The 18,009-nt window shown below is 41.5% G+C and overlaps 1 protein-coding gene across 1 annotated transcript; it reads left to right on the forward strand.

The window, feature by feature from the left end:
* The first annotated feature begins 235 nt into the window (after positions 1 to 235).
* mmp2 (matrix metallopeptidase 2) lies at positions 236 to 16,726 on the forward strand. The gene is made up of 13 exons (XM_036543736.1): positions 236 to 596; positions 1,870 to 2,096; positions 2,992 to 3,140; positions 3,929 to 4,057; positions 5,103 to 5,276; positions 8,461 to 8,634; positions 10,020 to 10,193; positions 10,519 to 10,674; positions 10,781 to 10,907; positions 13,449 to 13,585; positions 14,230 to 14,389; positions 15,837 to 15,946; positions 16,614 to 16,726. The coding sequence occupies exons 1-13, from the start codon at positions 444 to 446 to the stop codon at positions 16,715 to 16,717; spliced, it is 1,974 nt and encodes a 657-aa protein (XP_036399629.1). The 5' UTR covers positions 236 to 443; the 3' UTR covers positions 16,718 to 16,726.
* Positions 16,727 to 18,009: the final 1,283 nt, after the last annotated feature.

The raw sequence follows: 18,009 nt of genomic DNA on the forward strand, positions 1-18,009 counted from the left end.
AAACAATCTGTAACGTGAATCTGTAAAGTGAAGTATATATACAACTAACATATTATTTTGTTGAATGAGGTTCCAATACAAACCAGTAAGTTTTAACAGAGGTTTTCGGTCTGCAGGTTTAAGATTACAACTTGTTGCCTCCTGCCGGATATAAATGTTCAGAAATACAGTAACTGCAGTGGTGAACGCACTGACGTCCGTCCGTGGTGGCTGCGTCTCCAATTTCATCCCCAAATATTTCTAGAATCTGGAGACTGCGCAGTCTGTGCTCAGTTTCTTTCACCAGCATCGAAAAAACTGCTGGAGCAAGCAGAACTGGGTCTATCGCACGAAGGCAGGATGTGTTCATAGGAAAATAAAAGTATTGGCTTTGTGACTACTGACCTAAGCTCACGGAGCACAACGGCCGAGCTATCTACTGAGACTCACTTAGCCGGGAAAAGATGATGTGGGAGACTTTCTTCACCTCCAGACACCTTCTTCTGAAAGTGTTTTTTGTGCAGTTCGTCGCTTTTCAGCAAACTTTAGCGGCACCATCGCCAATAATCAAGTTCCCTGGGGATACTAGCCCACGGACAGACAAAGAAGTGGCCCTGGTAAGTTGCTTTTTTTTCCAAAATGGCTCGCTGTTTTATAATGACTCTTGAAAATTTAGATGGTCAGTACTGAAAGCGTAGCGGGAACTTTGTGTGGTACAAACTGTGTTGAGAAGCTGTATATTATTTGTATCGCTTGAATAGAGCAGCTTTTATATGGACATTTATTATTCAATTAATTATCTGTTCAGCGTATGAAAAATATCCCCAGCTGCCCCGTGTACCACACAATTGACCATATTTGTACTAAATATACGTTATTATCAATATATAAAATAAACTTATCACTCCTTGAAGTGAGAGAAGAAATCTTTTTTAACTATGTCCTTGTTTTTTGTTTAACTAAATATGTTTTGTAAAAACTGTAAAAAAAAAAAACAAAAAAAAAACTGTACTGTAGACATTATGTATACTTTTGGTCTTTGGTATGCATTATCGGGTAATCTGTGCAGACTTCAGCTATTGGCATGATTAGGGCAAGGGGCGTTGCCAACGGGGGTGGATGGAAACCACCGACCATCTCGCCGTTCAGTCTGTGGCCGACAACATAGCACGATGGCGTTGGGTTATGTGAAGTTTCTCCTTTTCAGTTAACGTATTTTGCTTGATGTCAAACTTGCTGAATTTGTGCCATTTGCAAGCTATCTAGTTAGCTCTTTTCAGAGATGAATGGGGTTAGTTTTGTTGTTGGGGAATGGGGATGACAAAACGCACCATTATTGCAAGGCAGAATTAGCTCCGCTGTGGTCACTGAGAGTGAAAGTGCAAATGAGAGCGTGCAGGTTGGTTATGTTCTGTAAAGATTCCCTCAAGCCATAGAGCGAGGAAAAAGAAGTTTAGAACAATCAGTGGTGCCAAATTGTTAATAGAATGTTCCTAGATTGAAACCTTTATTTTCAGTTTGTCACTTTGTGATTGGCAAACACGTGACCTAGTCTTGCTTCAAAATGTTTGATTTGCATCTTTTGCAGATTTGCCAACACACACCACCCACCCACCCTACTCCTTGCATTTGTCACCCCAAACAAACAAAAAAAAATTCTAGAGGAATAGAGTATGATCTGAAGTCTCATAGCTGTCTAATTATGGTATGCAGTTTACACACAGAGAGATACAATTAAGGAATTAACACTTGAGTTGTAGAGGCAAGCCAAGTTTGTTAGTAGGTGTGGACATTCCTGGTCATTTAACCTGCATGTTTGTTTATAGTGTGCTTCTGTTGATTGGTGTACATACATTCATAACATCTGTAAACCAACTTGTCTTTTCATAGCATTACCTGAACAAGTTCTATGGATGCCCAAAAGACAGATGTAACCTCATGGTGCTTAAGGACACTCTGAAGAAGATGCAGAAGTTCTTTTCCCTTCAAGAAACTGGAGAGATTGATCAGAAGACTGTGGAAATCATGAAGAAGCCTCGCTGTGGGGTACCAGATGTGGCTAACTTCAACTTCTTCCCCAGAAAGCCCAAGTGGGGAAAGAATGGAATAACATACAGGTTTGGAGGCAAAATGTTGGCTTTGTGGTCTTTTGTTAATTTGCAGAATAATGTACAGGTTTGGAGATAGGTGTACGCACATTTTGTATGAAGATTATTATGCAGGTAGAGACTTAACATTCTTCAATCTTAGTATCCTACAGTACAATACAATAATACAATACAATAATAACATATATGTCATCCTCATATTAGTCCCTGTGTTAATCTGGTGGACTCCTCATCTATATTAACTCTCGGCGTTGGTAAGCTAAGGAAACAGTGTAGGTTTATCAGTAATCAAATCAGGATTCCAACCTGCAACACTCTGGCTATAAGATCAGGTCCCTTACTACTATTCCACACTGCCTCCCCTCTCAGGAAACATCAAGGCAGCTAATCTCACCCGACTAATCTTCAAATCACAGTGTTACAATCAGTACCAATAACAGAGCTCCAAGGCTCAACCTCACTTTCTTTGCATGGGAATATTTCGTGCACAACCATTGCTACCAGAAATTTTAACATAAACGTGTCCTTGGTACTGCCAAACAGTCAGGTTCCTAAAACAGCATGAGATGCTTTATCCTTTCTGGTGACAAAAAGAGCATCATGGACATTGTCAGAATGATGTTTGTTTAGCATAAAATATGTAATCACTTCTGGGAGTAGTGTTAGAGTTGGGGTACGAGTTACACTCTTTGGTCTTAATGTTACTAGAGACTTGCTGGCAGAAAATATTTTCTGAGCTACTCACCAGGATAGTTTATGGTTCAGAATTCCATTTTCTGCCAGCGCAGCAAGGGGAAAGTAGTTGAACTGTGGCCAGCAGTATCCCATAGTGGTTAGTGAGTTAGACTGGAAATTAGATGGTTGCAGGTTGGCTTTTACACCTTCTCTGCATTCCTCTTTGCAGGATTCTAGGGTACACTCCAGATCTGGACGAGGAAACCATAAACGATGCATTTTTCCGGGCTTTCAAAGTGTGGAGCGACGTCACCCCACTCAAGTTCACCCGCATAATGGACGGAGAGGCTGACATCATGATCAATTTTGGGCGCAATGGTACTATCATATGTCATTGGCTTTTCCCATGAACATACCCAATGAAACCACACAGCTTGAATTTTACTGTGGTTGAAAGGAGACTAAGCATCTGCTATTGTTGTTGGTTCAGAATTCAGTTGATATTCTGAAGCTCAGTTAGATACGACAGCTTCCCAGATATGAAAGTGGGTAGAAAAAGATGATTGTCAACCTGAAAGGTTGTCAGAAGGAGCCAAGAACTGTATGCATGGGTGGCGGTTATTCCATATCTCATATAGAAAACCTGTGTTTAAGTCGTAACTAGTTTGTAGATTGATGTGGATTGTGGTCTTGGCAGATAAACTCAAAACTGCACCAGCGAAAGCAACTGTCAGACAGATCAGACACATACAGTACCGTAGAGGAACAAAGTTCTATGCCTTGTCTGACATCAGCACACCCTGTCCTAGATCGACTAGACTTAGTCAGCAGAGATTTGTATAGACATGGACAAAAGCAAAGATGCACGACAAACTTGCTCATTGTAAACAACAAGTATTATATGATTGTCGAGTCCTGCTGTATTGTTAGAACCCCATGTCGCGCTTATGCTCTGGAAGGTACCTCACAGTAAATTTGTATTTTGAATTATAATCATACTTGAATTACTTTCTACCAATTACATCCATAACAACCACGGTGGTGGTCATAAATGGCACAGCTAAGTACGCCATTGGTGTGAGTGTCAGTTAAATTATTCTTGGTTTGGTTGTGAACCTGTTGTAAAAATCAATTGAGTGTGGCTTATCCTTTGTTTTGGTCCTCAGAGCATGGCGATGGGTACCCGTTTGATGGAAAAGATGGTCTCCTGGCCCACGCCTTTGCCCCAGGCCCTGGAATTGGGGGTGACTCGCACTTTGATGATGACGAGCAGTGGACTTTGGGAGATGGCCAAGGTATTGTCATGTACTGATAATGTATTGATAATACATAAAATAAACATTTGAGAATAGGTGCTCGCACAGTTCTCTGTTGCCCAGAAACAACTTGGTAATGTTTGTTATCTAACAAGCTAGCATCCTGTCAAAGCAAGATGAAAAGAAACACAGAAATTAGGAAGCATGGAGACTTTACTTACTTTTTCTGAATTCAATACGCTTGACTCAATACTCAAGTTTCTCCCCACAGACTTCATGCTTGCAAATACAGCTGGATATGATGGCTAGCTAGTTAAACAAATCTGTTTTATGAGGCAGAAAATAGCACAATACTAATTTACAAATAGATAGCTAATCAGTTTTACAAAAGAGAAATGTGTACATACACTAACAGCAAAAGTTAATTTGCTAGCCAGATGGATTGCAATTACATTTGTGCACCATAACCCATACACAGAAAAAAAGTAAATCAGCACAGCATCTGCCATAAAATAATGATGAAAGTGATTTGTAATTTTGTTCATTTGTCATTGATTTGGAAAGTAATGTTAGTTCCCTTACTAGCTGCTCTTAAAATGGTGTTTTAGAAGGATTTCAGGATAACTTTCTGCTGCCAGCTTCCAAAGGTAGAGGCCAGGGAGCAATTCCAAAGTCTGATGAAAAGACTTCCATTTTGGCAGAGTCACCACTATTGCTTTCTGGGTTGCTGCGGGTTTACACAAGCACATTGTCCAAGAATGATGAAAGAGTGGCTTCATTCCCATGTGTCGTTGTTTACGAATAATGTGAAAAGGAGAGGCTGGTCAAGAATGTGACACAGGCCATTTACTGTCATTGTCATTACTCTGTCTGACGTATCTAGAAGCACAAATGTAAAGTGTCAAAATCCTGCTTCAGAGAGGACAGTGTAGTCAGTGAAATGTCTCTTAAAATATTTCAACGTTAATATTTGCTCAGTTCTGAGCTGGGTAAAATTCAGACTTTTCAGAAACAATAGGTTATGGTTACTGTATTGAGGACTCGGGTCGAATGAATGTGGTACATAATTCTTTTTGTCCCTCAGTGGTGAAGGTGAAGTTTGGGAATGCAGAGGGGGAGTTCTGTAAGTTCCCTTTCCTCTTTATGGGGAAGGAGTACACCAGCTGCACACCCCAAGGCCGGGATGATGGCTTCCTCTGGTGCTCCACCACCTACAACTTTGATGAAGACGGGAAGTATGGCTTCTGTCCCCATGAATGTGAGTGCGCCCTCATCCAGACTATGCTTGACCAAGATGTTTATTATTAGTAGTAGTATTGCAGAACAGAACAGAAGAACAAACAAAAAATCAAATAATTTTTAAAATGCAAAGCAGAGAAACCCAGCCTCGGCCCAGGCACAAACACCAAAACCCACTCACACAAGAGAGCCTAGTAGTACCCCCACACCTGTATTTAATGTGCTTCTGATTACACAAAAGTAGTTAATTAACCAATGATGGGCTTCACATGCTAACAGATAATTACAATGACACAGGTACACAACTAACAATTAACAGATTTGGATACAGCTAATGAAATGTGAATTGCTATTGGTAGGTTTAAAATTTATTGAAGAAAAAGGGCCCTGGAACATTTAACATTGTAACAACAGTTAAGACTAACAATTAACAAGTATTCAGTTTCTAGAGGATGGGTGAAGGCTCTCCTTCATGTTGATATTGTCCAGACTTTACGATTGCAAGTCCTTTACTAGCCTTCCAGAAAGTCATAGAAGTTTAGCACAACCCAGAAAAATTTTTCCCAGAATCCATGGATTATAATAGTAGAGCACTGCTGCCCAACAGCTGCTCCTCTACAATGTCCAGCTATAGAAATGTATTTGAGAACTCTGTGTAGGCTTTACAGAGACAGTATTAAGTGGAATGCACAGCATGGAAAGAGATGGTAGAGAGATAGTGTTCATGTAAAGAAAGAGTAAAACATTATACTCAAAGTAACTTGTTGCACGGCTCGTGCCTTTCTCATCCTGACCTAAATATCTGTGCTGAGAATTTGGACAGTTATTTCTAATTCTGGTTATTATTCCACTTTTAGTAAATATAGTGTGTAGATTTTACCAAACAAGTTCACAACATGTTCTGACATGTTCTGACATGTTTGCAAGATGCCAGTAGCTGTAGACTTAACACACAATGTCACACAATAGACTTTTGTTCTGGTAGTTCAGAATATGTGTGCGAACCAGTAAAACATCACCACTAAAACCTGATGGCACTGATGGGAAACTGTTGATACGAAATGCATCGTTAGAGGCTAACATAGCAATGATTTGCATTAGGTTTGGCATGATGAGCCAAAAGGGCACAGCAGAAAGCATGATTCCGGGCCCCCATTGTTTGTCAAAGCCAAGACAATCAGTGTGTGCAATGTCGGGAAAACAAAATGCCTCAACTTCCAGGACACAATTGCATCAGTTTCTGGCATCTTTGGGGCAGAAGTAAAAGTCGAGATGCCAAACAAAAGATTAGCAACACCAGACAAGATGTCTATGTGCATGAAAGAAAACCATATGGCTTCAAAGACATCTAGCCCACAGATTTATAATCACTATAAAGAAGGTATGCAGGCAACCTGAGACTCCATTAGTCTGTTTGTTTAGTAGCTGTCCATGGTGCTTACATTATATGCATTCCAAATAAAATGTTTTTTTTTGTTTATAGTTTATGTTGTGTGGACAGCTTCTACTGGATTGTCTTCAGTTTTTTATGTGGTGTATATGACCTGATGCATGCAAGACAGACACTGTCCAGTGCTCAGCCGGCAAGGATTGCACTGCTGCAACATCTGTAGTGAAACTGCACTGCTGCAAACAAGCATAGTCCCTCTATCATTGCCAAAACTTTCTCTTGCAAGTGTAGCAATTGTGATCTTTTTTATTCTTTCACGATGTTGCTTTTTCTTACATACTTTTACACACATTTACATAGTTCCATACCTTTTATGTGTCACTATTTGTGTGCTATTTTTAGATTATTTTGCATGTTAAAGGAAGATGGACTCCCCATTTGTTACATGACCTAACATATTTGTAATAAACAGGTGTCTCTTCTCACACTGAGAATGTCTTCTCTACCAAAAAACCTTGGATAGCAGTCTAAAAAGCAAACTCCAATGAGATAGAAAATGATTTTTGGCTAGTTAAAAGAAAACTCAAGGTAAAAAGGAGCTGACCAATTAGACAGGTAGGGAGAGTAGAGCGGAAGCAATGCCATGAAATGTCTAAATGCTGTATTCAAACCTCTCAAGCAGTACAGTCAGAAAACCCAGGACTGGATTTCTGACTAGTCAGAAGTGGATTTGATAATTGTTGCTGAGAATGTGGACTTAAAATATGGTCCCTTTTATGAATTTAATTACAGGGACATTACAGTGGAGAGAGGATGTAGTGTTATCCCTCAAGACAGAGGGAAGTATCCCTTTTTAGACTCTTGTAGACATAGAAATGGTGTTTATAATAGTGAAATGTACTAAGCCTTTTCTATGGATAACATTCAGAACTGCCTTCTGTGTGTCAGAAACAGATGTCTCTCGCACGTTTGGTCAATACTAGAGCTTTCTATTTCACAAAAGCGGAAAACTGCCTCTTTCTGTCACAAACATTTCATTGCCAAAAGGCAGTATTTCTGTAAACATTAGAATAACACGCCTTCTTTAGGACCATCTAAAAATCTAGCCTGAACATGAATTAGTTTGTTTTTCATTGCTACCTTGGGAACTCTGATATGCAGCAAGCAAAGGGGGAACAGTCTGATTGCACTTTCATGCCTGGAAAGGTGCTTTTGCGATTCACTCCTTGCTTGAGGTCATGCTTTTCTATGCATGTTTATGACTTCAGAGGTACACACAGAGACTATTAAACAGGAGACTGTCAGCTCTGACTTCCCTCTTCTGTACTTCTGTTTCAAGGATGTTCCATTTGTTTAAAAAAGTTTACTGTGTTGCCCAAACTGATGTGTGCTATCAATGAATGCTCTGGTCATATCCCATAATGAATATTTATAATCAGAAACAAACTGAAATATCGACACATTAAAAGCATAGTATTCAGTGGAATACTTCTGTTAATGAAGGTAAAGTGAAACCATTTTCCCTTGTTTATGCCTCGCATACAGAAGATTGCACATGAAGAACTATGGTGCAACCTTTAATGAAATATTGATTACGATTCATTAACCTTCAAAAAGCAAAAAGGTTGAACCCTGCTCCAGGTCATTTGAAGACTAGACATTCTGGCGTATACAGGCACACACCAAAGTTTTCTTTGAACAGGGATGAAGTGAATGACTTAGTGACGCCCATAAGTTCTTTTTGTCTGTTTCTCTTGTTTTGGATATGAACTACAATGTGGTGTGTGTGTCTGTGTTTGTGTTTGCATTACAGTGCTGTTCACTCTCGGTGGAAACGCTGAAGGGGCACCCTGTAAGTTCCCCTTCACCTTCCAGGGGACCAAGTATGACAGCTGCACGACTGAGGGCCGGGACGATGGGTACCGCTGGTGCGCCACCACCGAGGACTATGACCGTGACAAGACCTACGGCTTCTGTCCCGAAACCGGTGAGTCTTCAGATGACCACAAATCCGTGCTCCCTCCCTGGCAATATTGTCAGTTCTGGTTGTCTGCTTGTCTGGTTGTCAGACTGTCAGTTCAACTCCGTTCTTTTTGAGATGTGCTCTTAAATAAAGACACATACCTGTAGCACAGTGCTGAACTCTAACAGTTCTGTTTTTACAAAAGTCCAGTTTTAACATATCAACTGTTTCCTAACATAGAAACTGTTTCCTTTAAATGACCTTGATAGGAGTTGTTTCTGTCTGAGTGCAGGATTTTCCCTGACAGCACACAAGCTCTCAGCTGCAATTTGGTCCCAGATCACTTCAGCTGTGGGTGGCTATAAAATGTTTACTATGCACTGGCCTGGGTTATTTTCCGCTGTGTAGGTATGGCCGCTTCATGGCCGCACGGATATGGGGTTTCGGAGCAGGGGAACTGGAGTTGTCATCTGTTTTGAATCGGCTGGGAATGCAGTCATGCTGCGCAAGAGCCACGAGTGACGCATGGAGGAGTGATGAATGCACACTGAATGGGGCTAATTGCAATGCAAGGCAGCCCGTTGCCTGGCTGGTCACTCAAGGGCTCGGGCTTCCTGCGAGACGCGCACTCCGTTTGGCTGGAAACTAACAGGCCAGCATTCTGCTCAGGCTCCATTCCAAATAAACGCTTCCTGTAACCCCCCCCCCAACTCTGAAAACATGTTCAATTTGACTATACCTCTACAGGAGTCAAAAGCCATTTGCCATGTAGATTTATGTGGGTGTAAAGTCATTTTGTTTTTATACAGGACACCGACTTTTAACTTCCCCTTAGCAGATGAAGGAGTGATGCCACTACCATTGTTATGTAGTCTTATTCCCCACACCCTCCTTGAGCCTTTGACTCTGATTCCTCCATTATTTCGCCACCGGTATTGTAGGTCCAGTGGAACTTCCCTAAATATTCTGGCTGCCTTCTCTGCTGAAGTCTTACAGCTTACACCAGAGCATTTCCTGTTGTTGAGGCATTCCTCCCTGCATGCAGGAGCACAGCTGGGGAGCAGAAACGCCCCCGGTGCTGAAAGCACACAGAAACAAACAATAAAGAGAGTGAAATGCCCCCCGCCTCCACCCTGGCCTTTCCCCTGACTAACAGCCCAAATGTGCTGTTCTGTACCCACAGCCCAGGACTCTAACCTGCTCTGCTGACAAATCTGTTCTCCTGCTGTGGTGTGTGTGGACGCCCTTGACTGCAGTTGCTGATCAAAGGGAAAGTGTCTGCTTTCCTGTACAGACTGAGGCTTGAGCTAGCAGACAGTACAAACAGGGAGATTCAGTCTGCTCGATTTAGGTCTGATGTGCTGTTCTTTTTTTTGTGCCTGTGTTTCATGCATTCGTCCTCCCCATAGCCATGTCGACGGTTGGGGGTAACTCAGAAGGAGCACCCTGCGTTTTCCCCTTCACCTTCCTGGGTGACAGTTACGATGCCTGCACTTCTTCTGGACGCAGTGACGGGAAAATGTGGTGTGCTACCACTAGAAGCTATGATGATGACCGCAAATGGGGCTTCTGTCCGGACCAAGGTAAATACACCAGTCTCAGCAGAACTCGCTTAAACCATGCTGGCACTCACACTTAGCTGAAAATGTACTCAGGTAGGAGTGATTATTAGGATGTGAGCAATATGAGCAATCTACAGTAGGCTTTTCACAGTCCTAAACTGAGTCTTACAGTATTCTCAGTCCCAACGTTTTTTAACCAAGTACACTTTATGACCACGCTCCACCTTCTCTCCCTCTCTTTCTGTATTTTTCTTTCCACATCAACACACACACGTATAGCATCTAATCTGTGAGATTGTGTTTTACAGGTTGCTGTGTCTCAGAGTTTGTCTGTGTCTGATTCCAGGCTACAGTCTGTTCCTGGTGGCTGCCCATGAGTTTGGCCATGCTCTTGGGTTGGAGCACTCCCAGGATCCCGGAGCCCTGATGGCACCCATTTACACCTACACAAAGAACTTCCGTCTGTCTGATGATGACATTCGAGGCATTCAGGACCTCTACGGTAAGCATGGGTCAGACCAGCTGACATGCTGGGTTGTTTCATCTCGTGAAGGTCAGTGCAAAAGTATGCAGGGATCAGTCCATGAGCCCATTTCTCTCTCTATCAGGAATCCCAACAGACAAGCCCCTGCCTCCCACCCAGGGTCCCGTCACTCCCATGGATCTTTGCAGTGAGGATATTACCTTTGATGCAGTAGCTCAGATCAGAGGAGAGACGTTCTTCTTCAAAGACAGGTAAAACTTGAAAATATCACCGTTCATTTTACCATGGTGTGATGGGAAGGCGGTTGTTTAGCTAACTGCTGCTGAAGCACTAACTGAGGTCGTTTAAGGGTGAAAAGGAAATATGTTACATAGGAGGTCTGGGAATGTTCATTACTACAATGACTTACTGTTACTTTTAAAGTTATAGATGATTTTGTCTCTGTGAATTCAGAGGCCTCCAATATCATCTTACCATTCAAATTTTAGCTGTAGTAAAAAAAAAACTGCACTTGGAAAACACAATGAAAATAAACTGCATGAAAAAATAACCCAAATACTTATTTTAATGTCTGAAGAGGTTAACCTCAGTGACATGATGAATATTTCACAAATTCTGTTCCAGTCTCCAAAACAAACGTCTGTCACCACAAACAATGGTTTCTTTCAAGGAAGGCTACATTCATGCTCAAGCTTAATTTATTTCTCCATTTTGTTTTGTAGGTGCAGTTTTACACTGTAGCCCAACCCTGATCTAATGGGCTCACCCCCCAGTAATTATTAGCAAACCGGCACCCATTTTGGCTCTAAGTCCTTACCAACTAGCATTAACCAAAATTACTGTTGATTTCAATGCGCCCATTCACAGGGTCCAAATGGGCTTTTTTATTGTAGGTATGAATATGCTGCATTATGCCAATCCATTCTGATAGAGTAAGAATTGGGAAAAGGTTTGGTTCTTTGACAATGAACTCCTACCACAAAATTCAACAACGATGATTCAGTATTAAGTGTCTTTGAGTCATTGTATTCTTATGCCACAATATTGTCAGAAGAATTTCATATTGCACCACAGCAGTTGAACATGGTTTAGGAGGAAGTCTTTGGGAAACAGCTCAGCCAAATGTCCTCATATTCCAGTTAATGTACGGTAACACACACACACAAACACATTCATACATAATTGCAGCATTGAAGTACCATCAAGAAGGAGCACTCTATGCAAATGGACTTGTGTAAGGTACAAAAACAGCATAAATCAATGTCTCATGTCTGATTTGTTTGTTGTATTATTATGCTATTATTATTTGTGATTTATTATGTGTCTTTGCATGTTGCCTCCTCATCACCCCTCTATTTCAGAGGCAAGCAGAACATTTCTCTGTGGTTCCTAGTTGGTTTGATGTCCAAAGCAAACAGCACACACAGCTCAGTAATCAAAAGACTGCAGTCATACTGCTAGCCTGCTCTTTCCCACACTGCAGTTGGCTGTAGACCCCAGAGTTTGGTGATACCACCCATAAATACTACTTATAAAAATAAGATTTTGTTTTCATTAAGGGTTACGTGAATGAAGCCGACTGTGTTTTATGGTCTTCAACACGTCAGTGATGGGAAACACTGTCACCTCACATCAGCAGGACAGCACAAGACTGCAGGCTTGTTAGGGCAGGAATTAGGAGTACTGGCCTATGTCTCTCTAGACCTGAGACTGTTGGATTTGGAGCTCTGTTGGGGCCATTTCATCAGTTAACCAAAAGTTATAAATATGTTCAGAATATGGGTTAATTACAAGTTGTTATGTTATTCTCAGGAGCCAAATGTGATAATAACTGCTTGAACATTCCAAACGTTGTTTAGTTCTCACCCTTTCCCCCCCTCCTGTTAGTGACAACTTGAAATTTTGGAAGTATGGTCTTAAATACACATCGAAAACACAATTTTTGGATTTTGGAATTTGAAGTTTGAGCTCTATGATATTTAGAGTGTGAAAGTTACACAGACAAGCTTAGGAAACATTAGGTATATTTGCACTGGAATAGTGGCTGCACTGGTTCAGTTTGTGTGAACCAGTGCAGCATGTAGTTTCCATGTTTATGCTAAACAGTGACAGACATTGGCACTGCATTCCACTGTCTGCCATTCTAACGTTAAGCATTTTCTCCAGCTAAAAAAAATCAGGATTGGTGAGGGAGCCTCAGTGACTGCAGGAAGCTCCTATGGGCTTACTTGGAGATGACGAGAAGCCTGACTCCCTGCTCCCTGATCACCTTTCAGCCTCTTACATCCTCCCTTAGGGTGCAGGTTTATTTCCAGTTGCATGTGTCCGCTCTCCTTTTAACCAAAGTGATTGCCTGCAGAGACTGACGACCTCACTTCTTCTGTGGTATACTGAGACTGAACAGGAGCTTATAGGCTTCAACTATAGATCTCAACTATGCTGGTTTCACCGCATATGAATTTGAACTTCCATGTGGTTATGTCATTCAGTGATTCTGTGGTTGTATAGATCTTTTTCATGTGAAATTGTCTCTGTTTTGCTGCTTTGTTCTGACATATGTTAGAAGTCACATGTTTTTTTTTTTCCCTTCTTCTATTTTTATACTATTTTAGGCCTTTGCAAAATAGGTCAGTGGAAAGAAGTAGGGAAATGTGTGTGTTAGGAACCCAGGGCGAGTGTAAGCTTGCTCTGCTGGCGGCCGCACCCCAGCTTTAATGGCAACCAGATGTTCCCGTGAGTCAGATGGGTCTGGGCCTGCCGTGATTTCCCTGTCGCTTCTTTCTTTCTCACAGATTCCTGTTTAGATCCGCCAACTTCAGGGCAAAGCCGAACGGGCCCATGCTGGTAGCCACTTTCTGGAGTGAGCTCCCAGAGAAGATTGACGCCGCCTATGAGAACCCACTGGAAGAGAAGACTGTGTTCTTTTCTGGTACTGTGTCTGTGCAGGGGGAAAGGATCCCCAAAAAAATCTCCTGTTACCACAGCTAGCCCACATTCACACTCAACAGACAAGTCATTGACTTGGCTCCTACTTTTCTTGTAAAATTTGTGTAAAAAAATCTTTTTGTTTGGAGGCAAATGGGAGCCATGTATAAACTGTTTCATAAGAGGAATTTAATTTTACAACATCAGAATATTTATCCTAAGAAAAATCTTTTAAAAATTATATATACCCTACATAGTCATTTCATCTGGAAAAATCTAAAAATTAGAGGATAATTTTTTTTGCTGCACACTTTTGGTTTTTGGACTGTTGGATGAGTACGCAGTTCTCTAGCTTAAGTTTTAATAACAGTTTTATTGACTTGACTTTGGCCAGGCTTTACAAGGTATAGTAGAAGATTGGTACATCCTCAGGGTTTAATTTTTTCAGAAATGAACCACTTGGACTCTTTTTATCAGAGCTCTTGCAAAGTACACTTACTCAGAAATATTTTTTGGCTGGTAGTAAGGGTTACATTCAAATGGTGTGTTGGCTTCCAGGGTTATGTACCACGCTGAGTGTATGCTTTTGCTTGACTGCATGCAGCTAGGTTCACCAGGGGTCATACCCTGTTCTGTGTTGCTCCCCAGGGAACGAGATGTGGATTTATTCAGCTAGCACTCTGGAAAGAGGCTATCCTAAGAGGATCTCCTCGATGGGTCTCCCTGCTGACCTGCAGCGCATTGATGCTGCTTTCTCCTTTAGCAAGAGCAAGAAAACCTATTTATTCGCTGGAGACAAATTCTGGAGGTGAAGATTATGAGTCTTTTTATTACAGTCCACCTACACAGACTCCATCTACACTGATCCCTCAGATATCCCTTAGCTGTTGTTTTTCATCAGCAGAAGATGTTTCCACTAACACCAACTAGGTGCTAGTTCTGGGCTGGTGCTAGTGCCGGTTCGGAGTTGGTTCAACTTGCGAACCTTCTAAGAACCATTTGGCTTTTCTACGGGCTACAGAGCCACTATAGAGCCACATCATTACGTCACTGTATATGTCTGTATACGCCTCCACTTTCCCGCTAGCGCCAAGCACAACAACAACAATGGTGGACTACATTTCTCTTTACAAGTGTTGCTCCTGGCTTTGCGCGCCTACATTGGCATCCAAACACGACTGGTCCAATGTATTTGTGCATTACCCAAGCAAGCATAGCTACTTATTACTTATTACTTACGAACGTTGAACGTAACACTGATGTGAGAAATTAGTAGCTATGCTTGCTTGGGTAATGTTAGCTGACCAACAGCTAGCTAGCTAGCCATCAATGTCATGTTTGTAACATTGATTTGAGAAATTAGTAGCTCCCTAAACAGCTAGGAGATGCATAGCTGGCTGGCAACAAGGTGAAACATTTGAAAAATAAAACTTTTCTTCTTTTTAGGCAGACTAGATGCTACACTAGCTCTGGTTTTTTAAAAAATGGCAGTCACAAAGTTTTAGTTGGTCTTGTTGGTCACAATAGTCCCACCCCCAGCCCCGATGTACGGTTCTAGACCAGCAAAGTGTTGGTGCCACTTTCGAACCAGTTTTCCTGGCCGAGAGCCGGTTCTTTGGCTGTCAAAATGCAAAAAACTGGTTCAAGATTAGGCACCAGCTCCGAACCGGCCCTCAAACTACCTTGGTGGAAAAGGGGTAATAGTGACATTGCTCTTTCCCTGTAGTCATGTGTAAAGTCTGTTATTAACTAGTGGTCCTCATTGTAAGATTAATTAGTTCAGAACTGAAGGAGCCTTGATCACCAGCGTTGCTCTAGGTCTGATAACAGCTGGTGACAGCTGTGTCCTCAAGAGATAATATGCACAAAGGCAGAGCAGTCAGAAGTGATGGGTGTTTTTGCCAGCTCAAATGACACAATAGCCATTTTTCATTACACATAGATGATTGTGTAAAAAAAATGTTATTCCCTATGCTCTGTGCATGCTTATCTCAGGTTAGTGCACAGCTGTCACTGGATACACAGTATGCAAGTCTAGCTGAACAAAGCAGGCGTAACATGACTGATAAGTGAGGCTAGACCTTCAGAGACAACTATGCTGTTTTCTAGCCCTTTAACATGAGAACACTCTTCACATGGTCTGAAATGTTTGTGTCTTGCATGCCCCGAGATTCTCAGGCAGTACTGTACTATACAGTAAGGTATATTGTGGTGCAGTATTACATGTGATAGCGTGTGCTGAATGTCATTTCCAGGTACAACGAAGCAAAGAAAAAGATGGACCCTGGCTTCCCCAAGCTGATTGCAGATTCCTGGAGTGGCATTCCAGACAAAGTGGACGCCGCCTTTAGTCTGAATGGGAACGGTAAGCAGAAATGCTTGGCTGGGTGGATAGTTGTGTCTGACTGGATATACACAGATGGAAGCCAGGTAGTTTCTCTTTGTTTCTGGCACTTCGCCACTAAAGAAAACAATAGCTTCAAAGACACTTTATCTCCGACTTTGAAGTCATTTCCCTGTGCTCCTTCTAAGCGAAAACAAAGTGACACCATTGAGAAAACAGAGAAGTGGGGCTAGGTATGAGCGGCCAAGCTTTACTGGAGTTTGTGGACAGCGTCTCCTTCACCCTCCCTGCCCCTGTGCTCATATGCACACATAACATATGGCTTTTTAACATCCTGAGAAAACATTTCATAGAGTGCGTCTGTGTTCCCTTACAAAGATCTCTCTGTCTGCTTGCTAATTAAGCAGCAAGCTTGGTAGGAGCTGCTGCGCTAGCCGTGTGTGATCGAAGACTCTTTTAAAAAGGCACTGCAGTCCCCCTTCAAACTCGCTGCATTAGTCCTGATAGTGTTCTCTTATTATCATCACAAAGCTAGGGAACATCAGCTAGGGTAAATTGAGGTGCCATAATGGCAAAGCAGGGAGAATTTGCTTGACAATCATGTGTCTGTGAAGCAAGTTGGCCTAGCACCTGTCTGTACTGTTTCCAGAGACCATTTTGGTTTAATTTGTGTTCTTCATGGTTGTAGGTTTCAGCTACTTCTTCAAAGAGGGCTACTATCTGAAACTGGATGATTCGAGCTTGAAGATCGTCAAAGTAGGGGATGTGAAGACTGACTGGCTCGGCTGCTGAGCTGCAGCATCAAGAGTAGGGTGCCAGCTGCCAGCCGACCATCTCCTTGGTGACCTGCCTGCTGTCACCACAATTGTCGATCTGGACCAATAAAGACACATGCTAATTCCTTCCCACCAACTGGATCTCCCCATCAAATGAGAGTAACCCGCTCTTCGCCCCCCTACAGATAGCTGCTCCAAGGTTCAGCCTGGGGTTTGTTCACAAGCTGAGCATCGGCAACTGGATAAAAGATAAAAAATATTTTGTATCACGCAACTGTTTTAAAACTGTCCTTAAAATGCCAGAATTCAGTTCACTACATGGTGTAAATGCCCTACATTTTACTGGCATCAGGAATGTCCACGCTACGCACAGACCCCAGTGGCCATGTAGTGTAGTCTGTTGTTTTTTTTTTTTACATTTGAGTCATTAGGACAGTTTATTAGCACTTTGTGTTCATTTATAAACATGCTCCGAAGAAACCATGGGAACAAGTAACTGTCAAGTCAGCTTGATATTGTATCTGTGTTATTCTTGTCACTAATAGTTCTGAAAGGCTCACGGCACGGGTTGCCTTAAGGTTGTATGTAGTATGTTACATGAAGGAGCAATGACAAGAACGTATCATGAAAGTTTTGTTTAATAATCGTTTGTATTACGGTTTTTATTGTTTGATACTTTTTTATATGATCATAAGTAGATTTGTCATTTGCTTTGTGCACTTTGTCACTATACTTTGTTTGAAAAAATAAAATAAAATAAGTGAACACAATTGTATATTCAACCATTTTAATGAACAAAGCATTTTAGATATGGCTTATAAATGCTGCATGTGGAAAAATGTCTGAACTTGGACTGCAGTAGAAATCTAAGTGCCAATCTTAGAACTGCTATAGAAACTTTGCCTATCGTGAGTTAATAATTTTATGCATTCCAACATAGGTAGGAATGTAAATAAGCATTCATATGTTTCTTTTTATTTGTATTTAGTATTCTGCCATATGTCCCTGTTCATTATTGTGTATGTCTTTCTGTATACATTTATAAATATTTTTGAAGAAATGCTGACATCTATAGGCTCAATATTGCAATTACTTGTGTTTGCCGACAGGATTTTTTAAACTTTTAAACACTCTATTTAACAGCTGCCAAAAGGAGCACAGTTTAACAAAACAGATCCCCATTATTAGATCAAAACCCTTAGACATTCTATTGCATTCCTAGTGTTAAGATCCTCATAATGATTTATTCATTCCTCTTTTCCTCATGATTTTGTTTCCAACAAGGTTTCATCTCCCTTTGAGGTTTTT

Source organism: Megalops cyprinoides, chromosome 13, assembly GCF_013368585.1.
Source record: "Megalops cyprinoides isolate fMegCyp1 chromosome 13, fMegCyp1.pri, whole genome shotgun sequence".
Lineage (NCBI taxonomy): Eukaryota > Metazoa > Chordata > Actinopteri > Elopiformes > Megalopidae > Megalops > Megalops cyprinoides.